Raw genomic sequence first — 24,559 nt, 5'->3', positions numbered from 1 at the left:
TCAGCTACGAGTTCCAGCAATTCAAATAATCAAGAGGATCCAGGACATTTTTCAACTGCGAGTACCAGCAAGTCAGTTACTCAACAGGACACAGAACGTTCTTCAGCTGCGGGTACAAGCGGGTCAACGACTCAGCTCAAAGTGTCCAAAGAACGTTCTTCACTTGCAATTTTCAGCGGTTTGACGATTCAACAAAATCATGTACGTTCTTCTCTAGCGAGTTCCAGCAATTCAATGACTCAGAAGAATCTAGAAGAGCATGCTTTATCTGCTAGTACCAGCGAGTCAGTGACTCTGCAGACTACAAAAGAACGTTCTAAACCTGCCAGTTTCAGCGATTCAGTGACTCAGGAGAACAAAACACCTTCTTCCCCTGCTAGTTCCAGCGAATCAATGATTCAACAGAATCCAGAGCGTTCTTCACATTCGAGCACTAGCGAATCAATGACTCAGCAGAATACAGAAGAACGTTCTCCATATTCTTCAACTGCGAGTTCCAGCAGGTCGATGACTCAACAGGATCCAGAACTTACTTCAGCTACGAGATCCAGCCAGTCAATTAATAGTCAGGATTCAGAACGTTTTTCATCTGCGAGTTCCAGCAAGTCAGTGACTCCTCAGAATACTGAAGAACGTATTCCACCTGGAATTTATAGCGGTTCGACGATTCAACAGGATCATGAACGTTCTTCACTAGCGAATACCAGCGATTCAATGACTCAGAAAAATCCAGAAGATCGTTCTTTATCTGCTGGTATCAGCGATTCATTGACTCAACAGGTCCCAGAAAACTCTTCAAATGCGAGTTCCAGCGAGTCAATGACTCCACATAATCCAGAACTTTCTTCAGTTACTAGTTTCAGCGATTTAATGAATCAGCAGGATCAAGATCAGTTTCCAACTTCAAGTTTAAGCGAGTCAGTTACTCAACAAAATATAAAAGAACTTTCCTTACCTGCCATTTCCAGCAATTCATTGACACAACGTGATCCAGATAATTCATCACAAGGAAGTATCAGCGAGTCAACGACTCAGCAGAACACCGAGGAACGTTCCCCATCTCCAATTGCCAGCAGTATGACGACTCCAGAACGTTCTATAGCTGCGAGTACAAGCCAATCAATGACTCAAGAGAATATAGAAGAACGCTCTGCATCTGCGAGTACCAGCAATCCAATGACTCAAAAGAACACGAACGGACATTCTTCATCTGCGTTTTCCACCGATTCAGTGACTGAGCAGAATCCAGAACGTTCTTCACCTGCAATTTCCGGTGATTTAAGGACTCAGCAGGATGTAGAACTTTTTTCAGATCCACGTTCCAGCGTGTCAGTGACTGAACAGATTTCAGAACTTTCTTCACGAGCGAGAACAAGCGAGTCAATGACTCAGCAGGATCCAAAAGAACGTTCTTCACCTGCTAGTACCGGTGGGTCAGTGACTCAACAAGGTCAAGAACGTTCTTCAGCTTCCAGTTCAAATGAGACAATGACTCAGCAGAATACAGAAGAAGGCTCTTCACCTGGAAACCCCAGCAGGACAATAACTCAGCAGAATACAGTGGAGGCAAAACACTCTTCAATGTTTGAAACAAATGGTGTTACTGGCATTACTTCATTTACATCTGCAAGAGACGCAAATTCTACAACACACCAATTTAAGTCACCGTCAGAAAAAGTGCCTCTAAGTACAACAACGAATGGACACATGTCGGAATTACAAACGATTTTTAGTGACGGTACGTTATATTCAATAATTGTTATTACTACTACAGCGTTCTTGTCATAAATGGCTACTAGGTAGCACACCGGCAGTAAAGGTAAAACGATATTGCTTTGCTCTGAATAAAGTGATTTTACTCAAGAAGATCACTTCATCATAATAAGATAGATAAGTCTTCGATATCTGTTTTTTTTTATTATTCAATTTCATTATTAAATCTATTCATTTTCCCTTGATTATTTCTAATAACCTTTTTGTTAAAAATGATTTTGAAGTACTCTTCAATTATCTATATCTGCAATCAGCTGATATTTCATTTCATTACCAATCAATGAACGGGTCATCATATCAAATCTACATCACTCGTTTTTATTTCGAGACTTTTCCACGCCGTGTTATATATTATGCAATCGGCGGGGATCCACAACAAGTTCGATTAATCATGGAAGTATACCAAACATATATTGATGCAATTGATTCGGTTTTTGTTATGTTAGATATTTACTGATGTTGATACAAGAAAATGTCAATCAGTGAAAACTCTTATTATAATGGTAGGTTTTTTTATATGCTATAAACTATTAATTTTGGCAGTTTGAAAAAATAATTAGCATTATATAATGTTAAAAAAATCCATTCTGCGGGTACAATTTTTCGCAGTTTTCTGTCCACCGCGAAAATTAATACGTTTACAGCATATCATATATTATTATCTTGTAACCCAGATACCCCCATTCCATTCAATACACCAAAAAAAAACTCGGAGATGAACTTATGATGGGTTGTTATTAAGTTATTAAATTAAAAGTGAATTCCGAGTAAACACCCTAAAATATGGGATCTAACCAATACAAAGAATAATAATTTTACTCACATTTTATTTTCACTTAATTTACTGATAAGGTAATCATTGAAGTTAATCTGTTTAATGCAACTGCGTCTAATTTCAGAAATTAGCAGTCGTTCACCTTTTCTAGATGCAGGCACTACTGATGGATATGACACATATTCAACCGTTAGTGAGACATATAAATTTTCGTCAGAGAATACTGTGGCATTACAATCTGATATCAAAACAAGTCTAAACGACCTAACAACAGCCCTAAATGGTATTTCAACACCTTACAGCTTCAAGGAAACTACACAAGACATTTCAACTTTACCTTCAACTTCTGTTATCAGTCATGATGTAACAAACGATGGCAATTCAGATACTCAACCAATATCAACTGCAAAGTCACTTACTGAAGATATAAGCAGCAACGAGATAGACATTACAACTGAAAAATATAATTCCGAATTTGATACAACATTTATAACAAAATATAGTACAGGCATTCATAGCGAAATAGAGAGTAAATCGACCAGCTCAAGTATTGGTGTAATAGTTCAAACAAATAACCCCGGAAGTACTTCATACGATAATATTGCTAGCTCTCCTGTCGCTGTTGAGGATCTTCATTCAAACCATTTAACAACACGGATGCCCTTAAGTGAAGGTTTTGTTACATCGGATACATTTTTGTCTACTGATACTTCAGTCGGCAATTTAGATGAGGAAACAACCAACAATGAAATGCTTCAGCAGACAACGACAAAAGCAAATGTTGATATAAAGGAACAAATGCCTCACACGAAAGAATCCATGCCATCTGAATTCCAGACAACTACAAAGAGTTCAGCGACAAAAGAGCTAGCCAAAATATCAACTAAAAGTATACATATTACATCTGAAGACCATACCACAGGTATGTTAAAAAATACTGTAGAGCCCGGAACCATTTCAATCGAGACAAACGATGTAAACGTCCATAAAAGTACACCTGATTCTGATGCAGAAGAAACAGCGTCTTGGCCCCTTCCTGTTGATTTAATAATTACCAGTAAGCCTAATGACTCTTCAACAAGACAACAACGTTTCTCATATGACCAAGCCCAAACTACAACCCCTACATTGGGTATGTGGACATCACAACAATCGTCGGTTGATGAATTCAATCATTCAGTGTCCACGCCATCTGAAAAGGTGACAATATTTAAAGACGACAGTACGTCTAGGACAGACCATAATGTACTTCAAACAAACACGGGTTTGTCTTCAAAAACTAATACTAAAGAGCCTTATACTTATGAGGATACAATATCTACAGGTTTTCGTACAGAAAAGAGGGATAATAAACAAACAACACAGCATAGAAGCACAACATTTAGCACTAAAACATATAGAAAAGTAGATGAAACAACTACACAACCGTCCGGTCAGGAAAAAACAACTAGCCAAATATTGAACGATAATAATTTAGATACTACTGGTACCAAAATGCATGAAACTAGTGGAGACATTATTAGTTCAACAAATACCAAGACAGAATCATATTCAACTGCCATCAGGTCTGATCATGCATCGAGCGATGCAGGTACATAACTGTACTAACAATTTATATCTTTTTCACATCTGAATGAGATATACAACATTATTGACTCCCAATTAATTTGATTCATGGATAACAAATGAAATACTATTTAATGTAAATAAAATTTGATTTAATCAATATGTATTTTATTTCAATTCAATTAGTCTTGAACACATGCACCCACAAAGTCACAAAATAAAATGCCCAGTAACATAATAACGTATAGATTCACTATTGACGTTTACTCTATTTTGTTTTTTTTTCAACATATATTTTAAATTGTTTGTGTCTATTGCAGATTCCTCTGCAACTCATACAACAGAAAAAACAACAAATGATAACGAAAATATGCAAACCTCGGAATTGATATCATCAGGAAAGACTTATTCTAGTACATCTCGTATAGACACTACGGCCACTATAAATGATATTGATCACGCTGGAACCAAAACAAAAGCTCTGCTTAGTGAGGACGCATCAATGACGGATTCGATGAGTTCCAAATCAGAAACTGAAAGTTCGACACATCTTCCTAAAAAGTTAACTGCCACAAATGGAGTATTTGCTGCAACAACGACGAATGCACTGTCATCATCTAAAACAACGTCATCAATTATCGAAGTGCCAACTACTTCACCCGTTCAACAAACCTATGCAAATACTGAATCGACAAATTCAGTAAGAGTCGGAATTACTTTAAAAGACACAACATTTAAAACTTCGGTGGAACATCTTCCCTCTGTAACAGCGACTTCGCTTCCTTCTGACAAAGAAACAATCCCGAGTTTAACTTCTGCTTCCAATGAAATGTATTCAGAAGATGAAACCAATACAGTTTTATCGGCAACACACACAAACACGGCCGACGCGAGCGTCCAAACGTCACAAAATTATGTAGATGTAGAGACTACAACTTACAATGCGAGTACTATTCGTTCTACTTCTGTTGACTATGCAAGCGCAGACACTGCCTCAATTACGGGAACTACTACTGTTGTAGTTACACGCACTAAAGAAAATTCAAAAGGAAGCATAGAAAGTACTGTGTTGAATAGGAATGACCTAACAACTATTGGTTCTTCATCCAATGATATGAGCGAAGACAGTAAATCAACAGGTTCCGCAAATACCAAAATAGAAACTATAACATCCACGACAACCATCAGGTCTGACTATGTATCGAGCGATGCAGGTACATTACTGAAGTATCTTTAAATTATCTTCTTCATATCTGGAGAGGAAAAACAACGTCATTAATTTGTTAGGTCTAACCGTTTTCATTCAACACCTGGATAATATATCAAATGTTTCATTGTGTTTAAAACAATTGTATTTGCATCGAAAGAATAAATTTAGGAATCGCTGTACCGGACTTCAAACAGTTGTAAAAAAGTAAAAATACAACTCCATACTATTATTCACCAGACCTTTTATTCCATTTCCTTTTTATTGGTATTTTTTAATATTTCTTTTTCTTTTTTTCAGAACCAACAGAAAATAATACGACCGGAGCAACAATTAATAATGAACATACACATACATCAGAAAAAATAACCCCAGAGGAGGCCGATTATACACATGGTATAGATACTACACATGGCATAGGCACTACACACATCCAATATGCGCCAGCTAGCACTTTCACTTCAAGTGCAGATCACGCAGAAACTAAACCAAGTACGACATCTATGGGGCATAACGATAAATCAACAAAACCTGATTTGAAAAGTTCAGAGTTGAAATCCGATAGTACAACACACTTAACTAGAAAATTGACTGCTTCTAATGAAGAGAAATCAACACTTAATGGTCTATTAACATCTGATAAATCATCTGTTAATGTTGTATCTTCTTTCTTTACTGTCGTGCAAACAACCGATAAGACTGCCGAACATAAAGATTCAACAACACCTGGTAGCTCATTATCCGAGACAATATCGAAGAAATCGACTGAAAATTTATCTGAAGCTACAAAAGTTACCGTTTCGTCACACAAAGGAGATAGTGAAAGTTCAAATTCTGAAACAAGTACCATCATAACAACGGATCCAACAAGTAAATCAACAGGCAGAACGTCTGCTATATACATCCGAACGAGTTCCATCACTTCAAAAAATATCATGACATCGCCTAATGAGAACTTAAACGAGATTTCCAGCACAATACAGGAAACCGAATCAATTCTACCAAATAACAAAGACACAACAACAAACATAAAAAGCACGACTGGTGAAATAAATATTACATCAGATGAAGGTAGTCTATCAACGGCCAACCCCGAGGATGTTTCTGAGGGTAAAATATTAATATCTAATGTATGGACGCCTTTAGTACAAACACAAAGTTCATCATCAGGCGAAGACAAAGCTGTATCGAATACACAATTACCAGTGACAAAATTGAGCAGTATCACGTCAACATCAAGTACAAAATTTACAAATGAAGATAATTTGTTCAAAAGTACGATTTCATCAAGTCAAATCAATGAACATATGACCGATATGACGCGAACACCTTCTAAAAGTAAATCAACATCAGAAAATAAATTTACAGACACGGAAATTGTAACATCGCTAGCAGACACATATATGTCTTCTTCCACTAGTGAGTCATCTTCAGTTGATTCTGATTATAGTGAAGTAACGTCCATAACTGACCATACATCAGGCAAAAGTAACACTGTTTTAGCAGACATTTCTTCATTTCAAGTATCCTCACTAGAAAAAACACCACCTACATCACAAAATTGGAATGCTGATCCAGCGTCTATTTCCACAGTTACTTCGATAACTGACAATTTGATATCCAAAAGTGCTACAGATATTGTTACATCCATGTTATCTGAAAGAAGTCCAATTTCAGATGCTAATACGATATCAGAATCTAAATCAACAGGTAAGACAAACAGCCTTGCAACATCAACTGAACCTTTAGCTGACAATACCAAGGAGATAGATTTCATTCATTCGACGAGAATCACAACGGAAGTAGAATCATCTGGGTCTGACACACCAATCAGTACAGGTAGCATTGTTTCCGTTAAAACGAACGCTGAAACAACCGTCTCTAGTTTTGATAAAGTTTCATTTCTTTCTTCGGTCAGCAAAACAGATCTGACAACGACATCAGAACAACACTCTTCAAAAGTAAACACTGATACCTTACTAAACCACTCTATTACTACAAATTTACCTACGAAACTGTCTAGTTCTCCTGTCCTTACTACTGATATCAATACCAAACCAAACAACGGCCTAGTATCTGACGAAACCCATTTAAATAACAAGTTTTCAACTAGCGAGGATTCAATACAGACTTCCGGGGATACTACCGTCGACATTGTTTCCAATTCTTTGCTCCTTACCGCACAGTTCTCAACAACGAATCAAGAAACTTCACCTTTATCTCTCACTAAAAATGAATTCATCTCTAGTTCAAGTGGAGAATTCACATCTATGACAATACCGAAAATAACTGAATCATCATCGGTAGATCTCACTCTTACCGAGGGGCATACTACAGAAAAAGATATTAGAACTAGTTTACACGAACTTACACAAACAAAAGCTGGTGACATCACGTCAAATTCAAATTATAAGACGACAGATAACCATTTATCGTCTACTAATGGAAGACAAATAACATCTGTTCCTACATTTGGTGAAAACAAAGAAGCTACAACATTGTCACCAGAAAACAGTGCACCCAAAAGCACTACAACTTCCAAAAACACAGACACATCTTCCCATATTGTATACTCGTCAATCAATAGTACATTTTTAACATCAACAGCTGTTCATGACAGCAGTTCGTCTTTCTCGATCGAAGTTGCTTCAACCTCATACGATGATAGTACTGAAGACGATAAAACTACATATGAACATGTTGGTGATAGAACTAAAGTTACTTCTGATATAACAGAGGATAAAAGCACCGTTGCTGTAGAGAAAACAATGTCTTTTCGCAGCACTCCAGCAGCTAAATCTGAAACAACTGAAACGTCTACGGCAGCAAATAATATTATGTCTTCTGGTGTAGATGATACTGTGAGCAATGATGGTTATACAACATTTTCTAAATATGCAACTGAAATGACCTCCGTAAATCGGGAATTAAGTAGAAGTACTTCCGGTGATACAGAAGTGTCGTCAGATATCGATGGAACAACAAAACATTATGTTTCATCATTTAAACCATCTGCTAGTGACAATGACTTGAACAGTAATTTAGTGTCTGATAATGTACGTTCGTCAACTATCATGAGTACAATTACAATTAAGTCGACAGAAGAAAACACTATTACAACAGATTCGGGAAATATTACGGACTTAAACTCAAATACGTTACTAGACAAGCAAACATCTAGTACTGAAATTGCAACTTTATCAAAGAGAGTAACGGAATCGGCGACGGATATAAGCACAAATAATGCATTAACAAGGACGGTTTCACCCATTCCAGAAAACATATCTAGCAGAACATATCATGCGATAGCTACTGGTTCTGTGACCGCAGGTGTTTTATCTACTACCAACATGAGTTCCGACTCAGTTAACTCCAAAACATCCGACACTATGAGTACGACAACGTCTGATATTGACTCATCAGTTTTTTCTTCAACCGACTACACTAAGACTAAGAAAACTGAAAATTTGTCAATGATGACTGACAATACCTTTACAGAAAAGGAAATAACAACCAATCGAATCTCACTCACAGGAGATGCATCTGGAATTTCCACTAATTTAAGTTCTATTTCTTCTTCTATTGGTACACCGAAGGCTCATATTTATGACGCAAACAATACACAATCTGTCACAGCCTCTTTTTCAAGCCAGTCGACCTTGTTGACTAGCGATTCCACTTCTGAAAAAGAAACAGACGTTACTTTAAGTTCGAGTGGTTCTCAAACACCTTTTAAAACGACAGAACTTGACGCATCAACACCCAGCTCTATAACCAAAACAACAAGTGAAACAGGAATAACAAGTACTCTAAGAACATCTTCGGTGGAGTTAACTGGCAAAACTTCTATAGGAGAAACAAGTTCCATAGATGTATTTACAAATATCATAGAAGAAACCAGTACAAGTTCCATGAATGAAACAACGACAATAAATTTCATAGGAGAAACAACTACAAGTTCCATAGGAGAAACAGCTACAAGTTCTAAAGGAGAAACAACTTCAAATTATGTAAGAGAAACTTCGACCAGTTCCGTAGGAGAAACAACTGCCAGTTCCATAGGAGAAACACCTACTAATTCCCTAGCAGAAACAACTGCCAGTTCCATAGGAGAAACACCTACTAATTCCGTAGCAGAAACAACTGCCAGTTCTATAGGAGAAATAATTACGAGTATCGTAGCAGAAACAACCACCAGTTCCATAGGAGAAACAGCTTCAAGTCCCGTAAGAGAAACATCTACAAGTTCCATAGGAAAAACAACTACAAGTTCCATAGGAGAAATAAATACAAGTTCTATAGAAGAAACAACTACGAATATAAGAGCAATAACAACAAGTTCCTTAGATAATCAAAATGATAGGAATGATGTATCAACTGCATTCCCCTACTTAAATACCGACTATCTAACGACTAATCCTACACACAATGTCGATACAAGTATCACAACTATAAAAACTGAAACAACGAAACCTCCACAAGAAATGTCAAGCAATAAATATGTGGAACATACAAGCGACCAATTGACAAGAGATAAATTTACTACCATGAAGATTTCAAGTACCCATCTACCTAATGATGATGATTTCTTTTCAACAGAAAATAATATGATTACGACGAAGTTCACCAAACAACAAGGCAGTACTGAACATTTAATAGGAGAATCAACTACGTTTTATGCCTCTCTTGGCATAAACGAAATTACCACTATAGATAGTGGGAATGAAAATCAAGATCAAATAACCAAGAAAAATGACGTATTTGTGACCGATGATTCTGGACAGGGAAATGGTATATCAACTAAAGCATCACATCATTCAACAACTGATTATCAGGGTCAAATTGTCACGGATCAAAACTGGAACGACGATTTGAACGATCCCCAATCACAGGCCTTTCAGAATATGGCAGCCCAGATGAAACAGTTTGTGAGTACGCTAACCCATTCATTTCGATAATGCACTCTGTTATAATTTTGTTCTTTACATTCGATGTTTAAGGCTTTAAATCGTGAAACAATATTTTCTATTTATTTTAACTAATCAAATAAGTGATTCTCTCGCAATTTAGATAAAATGGGACGGTAAATACATATTTTTTCTTGTTGCGTAAAATACTTCACATTAAAGACCGCTTTCTTTACACAGTAACATGTATAGAAACAAACATAAATAAATATTTACATTCAAGTACCAAATGAATGTAATTTTATCTCGTAATGTATTCTTCTTGCAGCTCCTGAGCATTTTAGCCAAATCGGATTTATCAATAGATGACATTGTCATCGTTGGCTTCCAGTAAGTACTCACAGTATATTTGAAAATCTAAATATTTTCTCTTGTTTAAAATTAAATGCAATCAACTGAAAAATTGTAAAAACTGATTGGCCTTTAGTGTGCCTATTCATTCTTTACTGTCGTGTAACTCAAACATTTGTTAAAACATTTGAATAGTAATGCCTTTTTTATACAGCGATATAGTGATGTATTTATGATCAAAATTTGTAAAAGAATTATCACTATTGCTCATTTTTTTCCATTGAACAAAAAGGTGTCTGAATTTGCTCTCATCATATTTATATAATCTGATTTAATTTGTAGCAAGCTTTCTGATTGGCTGTCTCCTTTTTAGCCAACCAAATTTCTTTATATGACCTGGTATGACATTGATTTTAAAGTCATCTGGACCACTCTGTACTTCAAATAATGTAAAAATAAACAATGTCTTGATTACAAATTAATTCTATTGAATCTTGAAAAAATCATCATAAGGAATATTTCTATTTTTAATAGGTTGTATGATACAGTGCACCTGCTTTGCGGCAGTTTACACATATAAACCGCAATGAGTGTTAACTTCCACCAACAAGGTTATTCCGTATGACCTGTTCAAAATTAGAAACATTCCTGAAATGTTTACAAAACGTAGACATCAAAACTCTTAAAAATCATAAATAACTAAATGCAATTATTGAGATATCACTTGTATACGTTTGGTTTTTAGACCCGGTAGTGTTGTTGTTATGTTTGAAGTAACTGTAATTGATGGGGTATATGATGCTGTAACAATGAAGAATAAACTGAATCAGGCATATTACTCTATGGACAACCCAGGATATGTTATAAAGGATGAGTTTACATCATTTATTGGTAAGTATATATATTTTGTGTGTGTATACTGGTATTTTTTTTCGTGTATTTGCAAGCATATGTTGAGTTTATGAATACTTAATTTGATGGAAGCAACCTTTAAAGTTAAAGTTTAATGATCTGTTTTGACTTCTGTACTTAAGTGAGACAGTAAATACTATTCCTGCTTCGTTTTATTTTATTAAATGATTTGTTTTAGGCCTTAAAGAAGGAACTACTGTTGAAGTTGATATTGCAACCGACATTACAACAACCGATCTACCGACGACAGAACAAGGTTTTTATTTCTATTTATTTATATGAATAGCAAAGATATCAATTTTTCATCATTGATATATCACTTTTTAAAATTAATTGTCTAAGCTAACCAAGTGTAAACCAAGTCAAAACACGACTTTAATGTGTTTTTTTATATGAACACTTACCTACTTGATTTATAAATTATTTTGCGAAGTACCTGATGAATAAGAAGAAACGTATTCATCAGCTCAATGATATTTCAAAATGAATCATAAATTAATGATGATTAACAAAATAGACAATCTCTTCCATATACAAAGATGTAATGATTTTAAATTACTACAAAAATCTTAGATTGCTTTACTTGTGGAAAACTGCTTAATCAATATATATAAGATATAGACATCTTATGGGTTTCTTAGTCCAAGCTTTTGTTTTGTAATACCAACTATAACTTAATATTTATTATATCATTATGTCTCTTTTTTAGTTGACCATTGCTTGTCAGCGCCATGCCCAGTAAACAGTAATTGTACAAACTCATTATCAGGCTATAAATGTAATTGTCATCAAGGATATATCATGGAACAAAACGAATGCAGTGGTAAGTTATTATCAAGTTTATATATTGGATTCCATGTTTAAAATACAACTGTACGGATTCTGAAATACGTATAAAATGATCAACTGTTCATCAGTAAAATGCAGAAGAGAAGCGTTTAAATTAGAAAAAAATCTGCTTTTGAAATTTTATTTAAAGTTGGTCTTTGCAGCTCAAAATAAGCAGCTTACTTATTTCAATTTTCAATTTACCCATTTGAATATTATTTGGTATTTTTACATTATAACATTTTTGTAGACATTGACGAATGTGACGAATACCCATGTCCGCCCTATTCCATCTGTAACAATACAGTTGGAAGTTATACCTGCCAATGTCGAGAAGGATTTTATGAAGAGTCGAGTTTGTGCAAAGGTAAAATGAGTTTTTTATTATCTTATTCGAATGTATTTTGTTCTAGTACTATTGATTAGAGATTAGAGATTAACTTATTAATTATCTTATGTGAATACTCTTCTTTATTATCACGTGATATTTTTCTAGATATCAATACAATAAATCGAACGATTTTTAAAGATATATGTTTTTTTTTTTATTTTAATTCAGAATATTTGTTAATGTTTATATTTCCTTTTATCTGATATTTTTGTAGATATCGACGAATGCCTAACCAGTGGAATATGTGTAAATGATTCCAGTTGTGCAAACACTGTTGGGAGCTATAAATGCAAGTGTAATACTGGCTATGATAAAAATGGAGACGGATTCTGTGAAGGTAAGAAATATAAATTTACAGTTCGCATGTCATATTATTTCATTACTCTTTATATGACAAGGATAAGTATGAAAGCAGCAGTGGTGACTTGTTTTAATGTTTGATTTTATTTAGATGTACCTAACGAGAGGCATTGATACCAAAAGCAAAGTTCATAATCTACTTTATTTAAGTTTAAAAAAAGTTATATCTAATGTATAATTATTTGATTTTAGATGTTAACGAGTGTTTAGATTTTGCATGTTCAAGTCATTCCATCTGTAACAACACCATTGGCAGTTTCACTTGTACATGTTTGAATGGATTCTATGAACACGCTGGATTATGCTTAGGTGAGGACATCACAGTACTTCATCAATTAAAATATAGATGTAGATGACTGCTTATCTCTGTGCTTATTTTAAGATAAGTATGACTGCTAATCTCTGTGCTCATTTTAAAATATGGGCGACTGCTAATCTCTGTACTCATTTTAAACCAAACAAAATACATTGTATGGTTTGGGTAATAATATTTGTCATAATTTTTTAAAAACATTTCTTTACAATTTGAAACATTTGTACGGATTAATTGATATGTAAACACACATTGAATGCCTTGGTATTATTCAATTGACAGTTCTGAATGTCTTATATGTTGTTGTTATATATGATACATCGAGCTTAAATATTTACCAAACATATATTTTATATAATAAGATATATATTAAATGATTGAACTTTACCTTAAAATGTAAATGAATTTAATTCATTTCTCTAGATTTATTTTTTGTTATAGATATTGATGAATGTAGTGATAAGTCGACTTGTGGTTTACATTCTACATGCATCAACATTGATGGTGGTTTTTACTGTGTTTGTCAACAAGGATACACTTTAATTAACAACCAATGTCGTGGTAAGTATATATTCTTAACGAACAATGATAAATGACCCTACCTGTGCATCTGGTCCATGCTCCCAATTTTTAGCTCATTTGCTTTTGTTACTTTGTATGTATTGTTTTATTTGCATAATGCTCTTTGATGTGTCTGTTTTTCATGTCTGGTCTTTGTCCCTGGATTACATTCGTTTGATTTCCGCTAGAATCTTGGTTCCATTGATTACTCTCAAGCGTGCATGATTCGTACACGTTCTAATGTTTTCTTGTTACCTTAAATATAATTGAATTTTGAAATATAATTGACTTCATATCAGAATATTTGCTTCATATTCGATAGAATATACCCTTCCGGCTTAAGCATTAAACTAAATGTATCGTCAGTATTGAAAACTGATTTGTTCAACGTGTCATAGTTTTCCTTTCCTCTTTCGTCTACCCCGGACTTGATTTTTTATGAGCAACTCGGCGGGTGTTTCTAGAAAAGCAGAGGACGCTTACCCCACCGATGCACCTGGTCCATGCTACCAGTTTTTAAGTGGAGTCCGAGTTGTTCATTTGCTTTTGTTACTTTGTATGTATGATTTTAGTTACTTTATGTTCTTTGTTGTGTATGTCTGTTTTCCATATCTGGTCTTTGTACCTTGATTACATTCTTTTGATTACCGCTATAACATTGGTTCCCTTGATTACTCTTTGAAGCATATATATGCAAAACACTCCTACCTGGCGTAACAGCGAAATGTTTATAAATGTAACAATGATTTAAAGGTTTAATAATATCCTTTAACTTAACGAATGTACAGAATGTTTTGCATCGTTAAAAATTAAAAAAAATATTGAAAAGTTGGAGACTATTTTCATGCATTGATCGTTCACTTCATCTTTGGATCTTTTGATGCGGTTCATGTAAAATTTTCCCGCCATTATAATGTAGTGCATGTAAAGTAAATTTGACCTGTCAATATCTTAAAATGATATATTGTTCATACACTTTGATGGTAAATTATGGATGTTATGAGGTAAAAATAATTGGATGTTGAAATAAATTATCTGCATTTTTTTCTTCATGTGCCACACCTTATACACATGTCGCCTGATTTTTAAAGAGAGATTTACTTATTTTTGTTGTCTTTTTTATTGTTAGTATTTGTTTTAGTTAATGTCTTTTGGAGCGGTTTGCTTTGCCCATGAATTTCCATCTTCGATACCATAATTTTGCTTCACTTAGATATTATAATATTGTATAATGTTTTAGATGTTGATGAATGTATTGAAAGCGTATGTCCTGAAGATTCCTTCTGTAATAACACCGAAGGTAGCTACTCCTGTATCTGTAATGAAGGATTTGTCAAAGCAGGAGGTGTATGTGAAGGTAACATTTTCTCATTTTGTAGGAAAGGGTATAAATATTTTTCGTCACTTGTCATTTGTCTCACCAAAAGTATGCCAGTTTGTGACACACTAAATCTTTAAAAAAAATTTCAAACATTACCATATAAGATTTCCATGTTCTCAAAGTCTGCTGGTCCTCGTTAAAGATCTCGGTCGTACACTCTTAGCATTGATAGATTCTTGATATATCTTATAAAACACATATATCAACAAGCTGTATCTATTTGAAAATGAACAAGTCACTTTTTTTCGTAAAACTTAACTATGTTATCTTTCGGGTTTGTTTAAATGATGAGGCATGGTTTTCTACGTTTATCTTTAAGGAATTTAATTACCCATAGGGTGTATTGGTTGTATTGTCATACCCAATATGGGTTTTATAAGACAGTCAATGCACAGGATTAGATGTCGACTGCCTATGGACTCCCATTATGGAACATCAGTAAATAAAACAATTGTATGATGACATACGCCTTTTATGCCTTTCAGACATCAATGAATGCTACAACAGTCCTTGTCCTGTGAATTCTGACTGTCATAATTCTAAGGGATCTTACAGTTGTTTATGTCGTGATGGTTTTGAATTGAGTAACAACAGTTGCAAAGGTAAGATACTAGGGAAAATACATTTTGTTGACCGAGGAACAAGAAGAAAGACACACATTTATTTTATTTTATCTTTAACTCAAAAACGCAAATCTGATTTCAATATTGGTGAACAATTCAATATTAATGTAAAATTTTCTAATAAATATTTTTTTCCTTTAGATGTAGATGAATGTATATCTGGTTCTTCCTGCCCAGTACATTCAAACTGTACAAATACAGATGGTAGCTACAAGTGTAGTTGCTGGACAGGATATACATTTACTGGGTCGGACTGTATAGGTATACTTTTGTGATACTATTTTAACTCAGTTCAGAATTCAAAAGAAATCTCAGATTGTCCTTACGGCATAGAATGATGTACTCTTTTTTTCAAGTAGATCGCATTGTTAACACAGTTGCTTTTAATTTAAGAAATCCTTAATTTAAATATAGATCAATACTATATAAAAATAAATTAAATCATAATGATCTTTAGTGCGCTGTAAAATCTAGATTTAACTCACCATTTCGTTTGAAGTTCCTGCACCAATTCAGGACTATAGGGGTACCAGCAGCCCCGGTGGTGTAATATCTATTTTGCCAGATTTATTTTGGACTTGACTTGATTATGAATTGGACTAGTGTTCGGTAATTTGTTGTTAGCCTTAATTTACTTGCCTATAATAATTTTATTGTCTAAAGGATTGGCAGGTTAAAACATTCCGAAAAAACTGACTGGCCTTGAAGGGGCGGCTCCAAAATAAAAATCAATGTATTTTTTTCAATATACTAATAATCAACCAAACTTTTCGAGCCAAAGGAGGCTACCCACCCACCCCTTGAACCCTCATTAGTCTTTGATTCTAATGATTTTGATAAGAGTACAGCATAACAAAATTTGCACAATCCTAATTTTGGGGATTTGATATATTGCATCTACCCCAAAGAACTTGAGATAATGGATACTACAGACACTGTGAAGTCAGCCTCATATCATGACCTACACTTAGAAATCGATGGTAAAGAAAAACTAGTGACCAAACTTTACGACAAACATGATGACTTTTCATTCAAAATTGTCAACTTTCCTTTCATCTGTGGCAACATTCCTTCAGCGCCTGTGTATGGAGTGTTCATATCACAACTCATACGTTATGCCAGAGCTTGCCGAGACTATGCAGACTTTTTGTACCGCGCTAGAATTCTAACAAATAGGCTTCTGGAGCAGGGTTATGTTGCTACAAGATTGAAGTCATCACTACAAAAGTTTTATGGTCGTCATCATGAACTCATGAATCGTTACGGTGTATCCATTTGCGCCATACAAACTGATTTGTTCAACGTGTCAGTTTTCCTTTCCTCTTTCGTCTAACCGGACTTGACGTTTTATGAGCAACTCGGTGGGTGTTTCAGAAAAGCAGAAGACGCTTACCCTACCGGTGCACCTGGTCCATGCTCTCAGTTTTTAGTGGAGTCCGAGTTGCTCATTTCCTTTTGTTACTTTGTATGTATGATTTTAGTTACTTTATGTTCTCTGTTGAGTATGTCTCTTTTCCATGTCAGGTCTTTGTCCCTGGATTACATTCTTTTGATTACCGCTATAACCTTGTTTCCCTTGATTACTCTTGCAGTATATATGATTGTGTTTTCGGATTTTATCGTATAAAATTATCATATCTCTTGTATTTTTCCTGTCCACAAACAGGTAAAACAAACATAATTTATTATATTCGCAGACACAAATGAATGTTTGTATGGTTTGTGCCCGTCAAAATCCATATGTACAAATACAGATGGCAGCTATAAGTGCACGTGTAATGAAGGCTTTCAAATGCTGAATAATAAATGCGAAGGTAAGAATTGACAGTGTAAAATTTAAAACATCATTTGTGATAAATTATTGACATATAAACGTGGTATACCTTTTTAGTTTTTCCTTAAAACGATTTGTATTTACATTTAATTGTACCTTAAGTTTTTCAGGCTGGCTTAAATGTAAAATGTATGATTAAAAAAAATTTGCAGTAACATCTACAGTAAAGTTAAAAATTGGTGTAATGTTGCTTTTCATCACATAAACACATACAATGTTGTTTATACTGCTATTTTTTTATAGATATAAACGAATGTTTATCTTCTCCTTGTATGACCAATGCTCAATGTTTGAATACAGTTGGAAGTTACACTTGCATTTGCCTGACGGGATTCGAAAAAGTCAGCAATGAGTGCAAAGGTAAATATTTACCTTGTTATTTTTTTCATTTTTTTTTTATTTAAGCTTGAAGCATTGATGCATGTATTTTATTCTTCTATAATGTTTATTTTAGAAATAAAACTTGCTGTGGTTACGATCTTGTTGTTGGATTATCGTTGTATTTACAGATATAAATGAATGTTCCAGTAGTCCCTGTTCACAATACTCTAATTGTAGCAACACAGATGGCAGATATTACTGTGTATGTCATGATGGCTTTTACCAAAAGGACGGTTTTACCTGCGAAGGTAACTTAATATCGTATTGCAGGTTATTTTGGCGGATGTAAACTATAGCGATTTTGCGTAAAAAGGGTATGCGAAAAGTTTAAGTCTTCCCCATTTAGTTGTATGGTAATTGGTGCACTGAAGCCGATTGTGGCTTTTTTAGATAGCTAATATACACCAAAATAAGCCCCCGGTGGAGATTTACATTATACTGAGTCTTGTTAAATGCGTTAAGAAGATAGATGACTTTTATATAAAACTTGTCAACTTGAAAAATTACATAGTACTGTATAATGATCAAAGCATCAACTTATTTTAAGTCACACAATACTAGTACTGCCGATAGTGAATGCAGTATATCATATCAATATTTCTGATCAATTGTAGATGCAGTAAAATTTGAAATGTCTATAAAGATATTGAAGCTTAATGACAGTGAAGCTGTGTTTACCTCAGATTACCAGAATGAGGACTCAAACGAATTTAGTAATCTACTGAACCAATTACGATATTCAGTATGTTTTTATAGTAACTGCACTGAATTTACGATCATGATTATGTTCAATTTAATATGTAGTTTACTGCATTTACCTAGCTTTTATGGGACTTGTTTTCAGCTAGATATTTTAAAAAGACTTTGAACAATACAAATACGACAGAACTTCATTTATATCATTGACCTCTAATTTTAATGTTTATATGATCATCGAATGCATTTTTGTCCCTTTTTAATGGAACCTCTTGGCATATTTTAAAATAACTATTAGTTCTTCTTTCTTCTTTAGCTTCACGTTACAATGGATAAATCGTACCTCGCTGATACGTACAATGGTCTCTCCATCCACACAATATCTCCTGGTAGTATTGTAGTCAACCTTTACCTCTATTATAATCTGTCAACAAACGCCACGGCTATAGACTTGTATAATGTTATGATGGAAAACGAAGAAACATTTCTACAGTATGGTATTGAGTTGTCTGCCGATAATCTTACAGTTCAAGGTAGGCATACATACCTATGGTAATCAGATCTTATTACTGTTCATGACATGTTTTTTTCTTCATATTTTACTAATCAAAAGTACTCCTGCTGACAATAAGAAAACATACGTATATTTTTTAATCTTCAATACTAAAAAAGAATTCGTTGGTACTAAATGGTTGATGAATTCTCAATAAATCGGACTTGTGAAGCTTTTTCTCATAAAATTTAATACTAAACTGCAAATTATCATCTTTTGTTATGATATAGCCTTGATGAGTAATTGGTCAAATTATCATCGTCCGTTATGATATAGCCTTGATGAGTAATTGGTCAAATTATCATCATCCGTTATGATACAGCCTTGATGAGTAATTGGTCAAAACGCAGTTAATACAATTAAGTTCTTCATGTAACGACTTAAAAGCACATTGAAATGCTGTATACACAGCTTAAAACAAGAAAAGCAGACTTAGTAAAGCTCTTACCAAATATAGTGTTATTCTTTCGTATTGTATCAGAAATTGCGTCTTTAACAATGCTTTTTCACCATTCAACATTTTTTTTTCTAAATTGGGTTATTGCCCATTTTAATTGAATAGTTAACTTAATTACTCCCCTTGTTTTGAACTCTGGTAAACAAAATGATTTGTACATACAAAAAATGTTGATTTATTTTCAAAAATGATTACTGGTCAGTGGGGAAAGGTTGAAAGACTTGTGAGTTCCCGTGATTAAATGGAAACAAATGTAAAGTATACTTTTAACGGTTTGTTTATATACCACATTATACATTAAACGAATTATCGTAATGCAATATATAATATGAAACTTTAATGCTATTTGTAAATAAATGGAACCGAATCTATGTAAATATTCAAAACGTTTCATTTTTTAGATATAAATGAATGTGAGAATTCACTATGGAATGACTGCAATGTTAAAGCGGAATGCACTAATTTGGAGGGTTATTACAACTGTACTTGTATGAGTGGCTATCTCGACATTTCATTGAATCCAAAACGTCCTGGCCGTTCTTGTACAGGTAATTTAAAAAAAAACATTATGAAAATTATGAGAAAAGAATATTTTTAATGAAATAAAATAATATCAATAATGACTGCATACTTCACCTTTTACGTAGTGTAATTTAGTTTTTTTTCTCTACTTTAACCACCCAATGAAATTTGATTAAATATATAGAACAAATTGTCATCATATAGAGATTTTCATGAAGAAAGATAACTAATGTCAGTTCAGGGAAGGGTAATAATCCAACTTAAGGATCAAATATGATATAATTCACTTGAAGTGAGGGGTATTTTTTCAGAGCTTACTCATAATATTTCAAGTTTCAAAAAAATTTATTACTTAAAAATGGTATACATTTTTGCATTTTTAACAGCGATTGATGCTGAAAATATGGATCCTGTCGGTATTGCCACTTTACAGACTGATAAGACTTTCTACAAAGAATTAGAAACAGTTGAGTTAACCATTGCCCTACAGACAGGCTCACATGTAACCTACACTATCGATTACGGAGATGGGTCAGTGGAGACTGTCAATGATCCACACATGTTGTCGTTTATATTACCTGTGACGTTTTCACACATGTATGTTCCAATAAATACATTTTAAGTATGACAAGTAAACTAGTGCTGTAATGATATTCGATTATTTCACATTTTCTAGGGTTCAACAGGGGAAAATGGGGCTGAGAAACAGTTACCAGGAAATATGATTTATTTCATTTTTTTAAAATTATATGGAACCAACATGAAAACGTTAAATAAAGATTCATTGCCTTCAAACGTACAAATTGCTGCGGTTCGATATAATGCACCTGCTTAAACTAATTAAGTAATTGCTCATTATCATTTGAAATTGCACACAACACCAGAGTTTTGTCTTGCATTTATTCTTTGTTGTGTTTTACAGATACAACAACGAAGGCAACTATACAATAACTGTAAATGCTTCAAACGACATAAGTTATATTGTCACAGACACTGATATCAAAGTTCAGGGCGTTATTGGAAATTGCAGCTTGAAGAAAACTGTCCTTGATCATAACTATTCTGGTAATATTAAGTTTGATATACTAGCAGTGCATAATTATAGCAATGTACATATTGATATGCAATTCGGTGATGGGACGTCCTTGTATAAATTTCTTCCAACTATGAATGACACTAGCTGGTTAACACTGTATCATTACTATCCAGTAGGTACATTTGAGATAAAGGTAAATATTTCAAATTTTGTGAGTAATCAGTATATAGCGGGAGAAGTTATGACAGAAGAGACAATAACTGGCTTAGATGTTTGGGCAAGCAATTATGCAGTTAAACCTAACGATGAGGTCACTTTAAATATTCAGACAGAAAATGGTTCCAACCTTTTGTTGAATATCAAATTGAATAACATCGATTTCGTAAACACGTCTATTGCTAACAGCTTCCGCGGTCCAACTACGCATTTTCATTCATTACGAGTTACTAATGTTGGAATATACAATATAAGTATAATAGCTTCAAACAGCATTTCTTCTCAAATTGTATTTCTGGATAAGGAAATATTTGTCGAAAACCTAATTCAGGGACTGGTAGTGTCGACCGCTCACGTAATTTCAAATCCACCTGGTGAAATACCAATGAAAATTCAGTACTTGAATTCAATCGATGCACCATCGCACCTAAACTGTTCCACGACAATTTCAAATCTTAGCATACATAATTTTTATATTGCTCAAATGACAATTGGAAAAATTGAATATATCAGTGCTACTTGGGTAAACCAGAACTATATTGGAGGAGTTCAAATAGACATTCAATGTACCAATAAGTTAAGTGTTTTGACCTTCTCAACCTCGACTTCGCTTCAACAAACAATATCAGGAATATCAATAAGTGCAGATCACGACTTTGTGTCAACCGGTGGCACTATAGACTTTGTGTTTACAATTGAAAGTGGAACCAAAGTCAGTTATACGATTAATTTTAACGATGGCATTTCGGAACAAGGCAATCTGATTGACAAAATGTTAGACAATCATCAAATTTCTAAGGCACATACGTTTGTTCAGAAGGGACAATACAATATACGTTTTAATGTCAATAATGCCTTGTCGTCTTTAAGTGATGCTAAGTCTATCTGGGTTCTAGAAAGACTTGAAGGGTTAAAAGTAGTGAGGTATTTCTATTTATCTGACCATAGCTCAGATGTAAGTTACGGTTATGGTGACGATGCAAACATATACCCTACTGAAAGGGATATTACATTTGATACAACTGTTGTAAGTGGTAACAATATCAATTATGCTTGGGATTTCGGAAACGGAGATACTTTGACGACGGCTGAGGCAACTATTTCTTATAAGTACAAACTAGACGGGGAGTATACTGTTATTGTAAATGCAAGTAATCAGCTTTCTTTTGTTGTTAATTCATTTGTTATTCGTTTGTACCAGACTGTACTAATGTCAACTTTAACAAATAATGGACCAACTAACGCTTTTGAAAAGATCACATTCAGTCTACAACTTAGTCAGCCAGGGACGACATCATGTTACATTTGGGATGTTGGTGACGGGTCAGCACTGACCATTTATGGTGAGGATAATTGTCAAAAAACCGCTGAATCGATGAATTATAGGTATATTAATTGGCAATTGTCCCCAACCTTGATTCATACCCACATGTATCGAGTAAATGCAACCTATACTGTTAACGTAGTTGGTAGTAATGAAATTTCATCGAAAAGTTTATCGAGTGTCGCAATAATCAGTGGTATCAGTTGTTTCTATCCAGTTGTGCACATCGTTGGTGGTGGTCTCAGTATCGATGAACCTGAAAAGATTCAAAAATCGGAATGGATTAACTTACAAAGTTATGCTGAAGTCAATTGTAAAGTGTCTCAAAACGTTAGTTATCGATGGAATATTTATAAGATTTCACAAGGAGACACATACCAAGACTATACGTTTCAGGAGTATGTTTTAAGGAATAATGTTAAACTTGATCATTTTAACTTATTATTTCCACCACGTTCTTTTGAAAATGGCCATTATAGGATTAGCCTTAACGTATCAATGACCGAAATATATGGATTGTCGTCTGAAGATTTTACATATTTGAATATTACTCCAACACCCTTACATGTGAAAATAAATGGAGGGAATGCACGTGTGGTTGGTTATAACAATATTTTGATAATGAATGCTGCAGACGATACCTACGATCCAGATATCGACAATAGAAATAACAAAACAGGGATGTTATTCATATGGCGTTGTAGACAAGCATCAGAGAAGTATGACTCGACAATGCCAGACATCGACATTCCAGAATGGAGTACTTACATTAATATGACACGTCAGGATGGATGTTTTGGGACTGGCATTGGTATTTTACCTATGAATACTCCACTGTTTCAGGTTTCTACTCTTTACTTTGAGCCACAATCAGAAAATGTGTTCGAACTTGAAGTGATCAAAGATTCAAGATCCAGTACATATAGACAAGTAGTCTATATAGTTGAGGGTGATCCTCCGACTCTTACTATAAAGTAAGTTTCCTTATTTCTGATTAGCCAAATGAATATTTGTCAATTGGTATCAAAATTAATTTAAAAACTCGACTTCATGATAATAATTACAAAGTTTTGCAGAAAACAATTTTAGAAATATTCAGAATAAAGTGCAAGACAAAATCTTAGGCATGAGAAATATTTTATTTACACATCATGACTTAGTTTCTTAGTATCATATCGTTCAGATATACCAAGGTGTTTTTCAGCTCTTTGAGTTCGACAACGCATTGTGGTTCACACCCTAAAAAACTAAAAACAGACGTCCACTTGATTAAAAAATTATTGTTTTACAGCTGCCATGTTAATTGTAAATCAAAGATGAACCCGTCAAGTGATTTTACCCTGTCGGTTAGATGTGTGGAATGTACATACTATGACAAAGAAGAATATACATGGGTTCTCTCTTTAAGGAACGAAACCACAGACAAATTTAGTAGGGTTGAAAATCTTGAACTTCATACATCAACAGGTACGTTTGACATTAATTGACATTATTACTTGAACGAATTAAAAGATTATTTACGGTGTTTGTTTATAAAACATATCCTATTTGGAAAGTATTATTACCTTACAGCACCATTGATTCCGCTAAAA

The 24,559-nt window shown here is 34.1% G+C and overlaps 1 protein-coding gene across 1 annotated transcript in view; it reads left to right on the top strand.

Annotated features, from left to right (window-relative positions):
* Nucleotides 1-532: 532 nt before the first annotated feature.
* Nucleotides 533-24,559, top strand: part of LOC148620243 (uncharacterized) — a 41,831-nt gene continuing 17,804 nt past the window's right edge. Inside the window, exons 1-24 of the mRNA XM_088580952.1 lie at nt 533-1,738; nt 2,673-4,139; nt 4,435-5,328; nt 5,622-10,249; nt 10,557-10,618; nt 11,325-11,470; nt 11,670-11,747; nt 12,201-12,314; nt 12,570-12,686; nt 12,925-13,047; nt 13,263-13,379; nt 13,825-13,944; nt 15,185-15,301; nt 15,811-15,927; nt 16,090-16,209; nt 17,646-17,762; nt 18,026-18,142; nt 18,292-18,411; nt 18,778-18,905; nt 19,176-19,392; nt 20,271-20,417; nt 20,778-20,988; nt 21,314-23,941; nt 24,259-24,434. Of these exons, the coding sequence (XP_088437078.1) occupies nt 715-1,738; nt 2,673-4,139; nt 4,435-5,328; nt 5,622-10,249; nt 10,557-10,618; nt 11,325-11,470; nt 11,670-11,747; nt 12,201-12,314; nt 12,570-12,686; nt 12,925-13,047; nt 13,263-13,379; nt 13,825-13,944; nt 15,185-15,301; nt 15,811-15,927; nt 16,090-16,209; nt 17,646-17,762; nt 18,026-18,142; nt 18,292-18,411; nt 18,778-18,905; nt 19,176-19,392; nt 20,271-20,417; nt 20,778-20,988; nt 21,314-23,941; nt 24,259-24,434 (13,105 nt within the window). The 5' untranslated portion in view covers nt 533-714. The remainder of the gene's footprint in view (nt 1,739-2,672; nt 4,140-4,434; nt 5,329-5,621; nt 10,250-10,556; nt 10,619-11,324; nt 11,471-11,669; nt 11,748-12,200; nt 12,315-12,569; nt 12,687-12,924; nt 13,048-13,262; nt 13,380-13,824; nt 13,945-15,184; nt 15,302-15,810; nt 15,928-16,089; nt 16,210-17,645; nt 17,763-18,025; nt 18,143-18,291; nt 18,412-18,777; nt 18,906-19,175; nt 19,393-20,270; nt 20,418-20,777; nt 20,989-21,313; nt 23,942-24,258; nt 24,435-24,559) is intronic.

Source organism: Perna viridis, chromosome 4, assembly GCF_037379345.1.
Source record: "Perna viridis isolate PV_CMFRI_1.1 ecotype Kerala chromosome 4, ASM3737934v1, whole genome shotgun sequence".
Taxonomy (NCBI): domain Eukaryota; kingdom Metazoa; phylum Mollusca; class Bivalvia; order Mytilida; family Mytilidae; genus Perna; species Perna viridis.
This window is presented reverse-complemented; position numbering and strand designations above follow the sequence as displayed.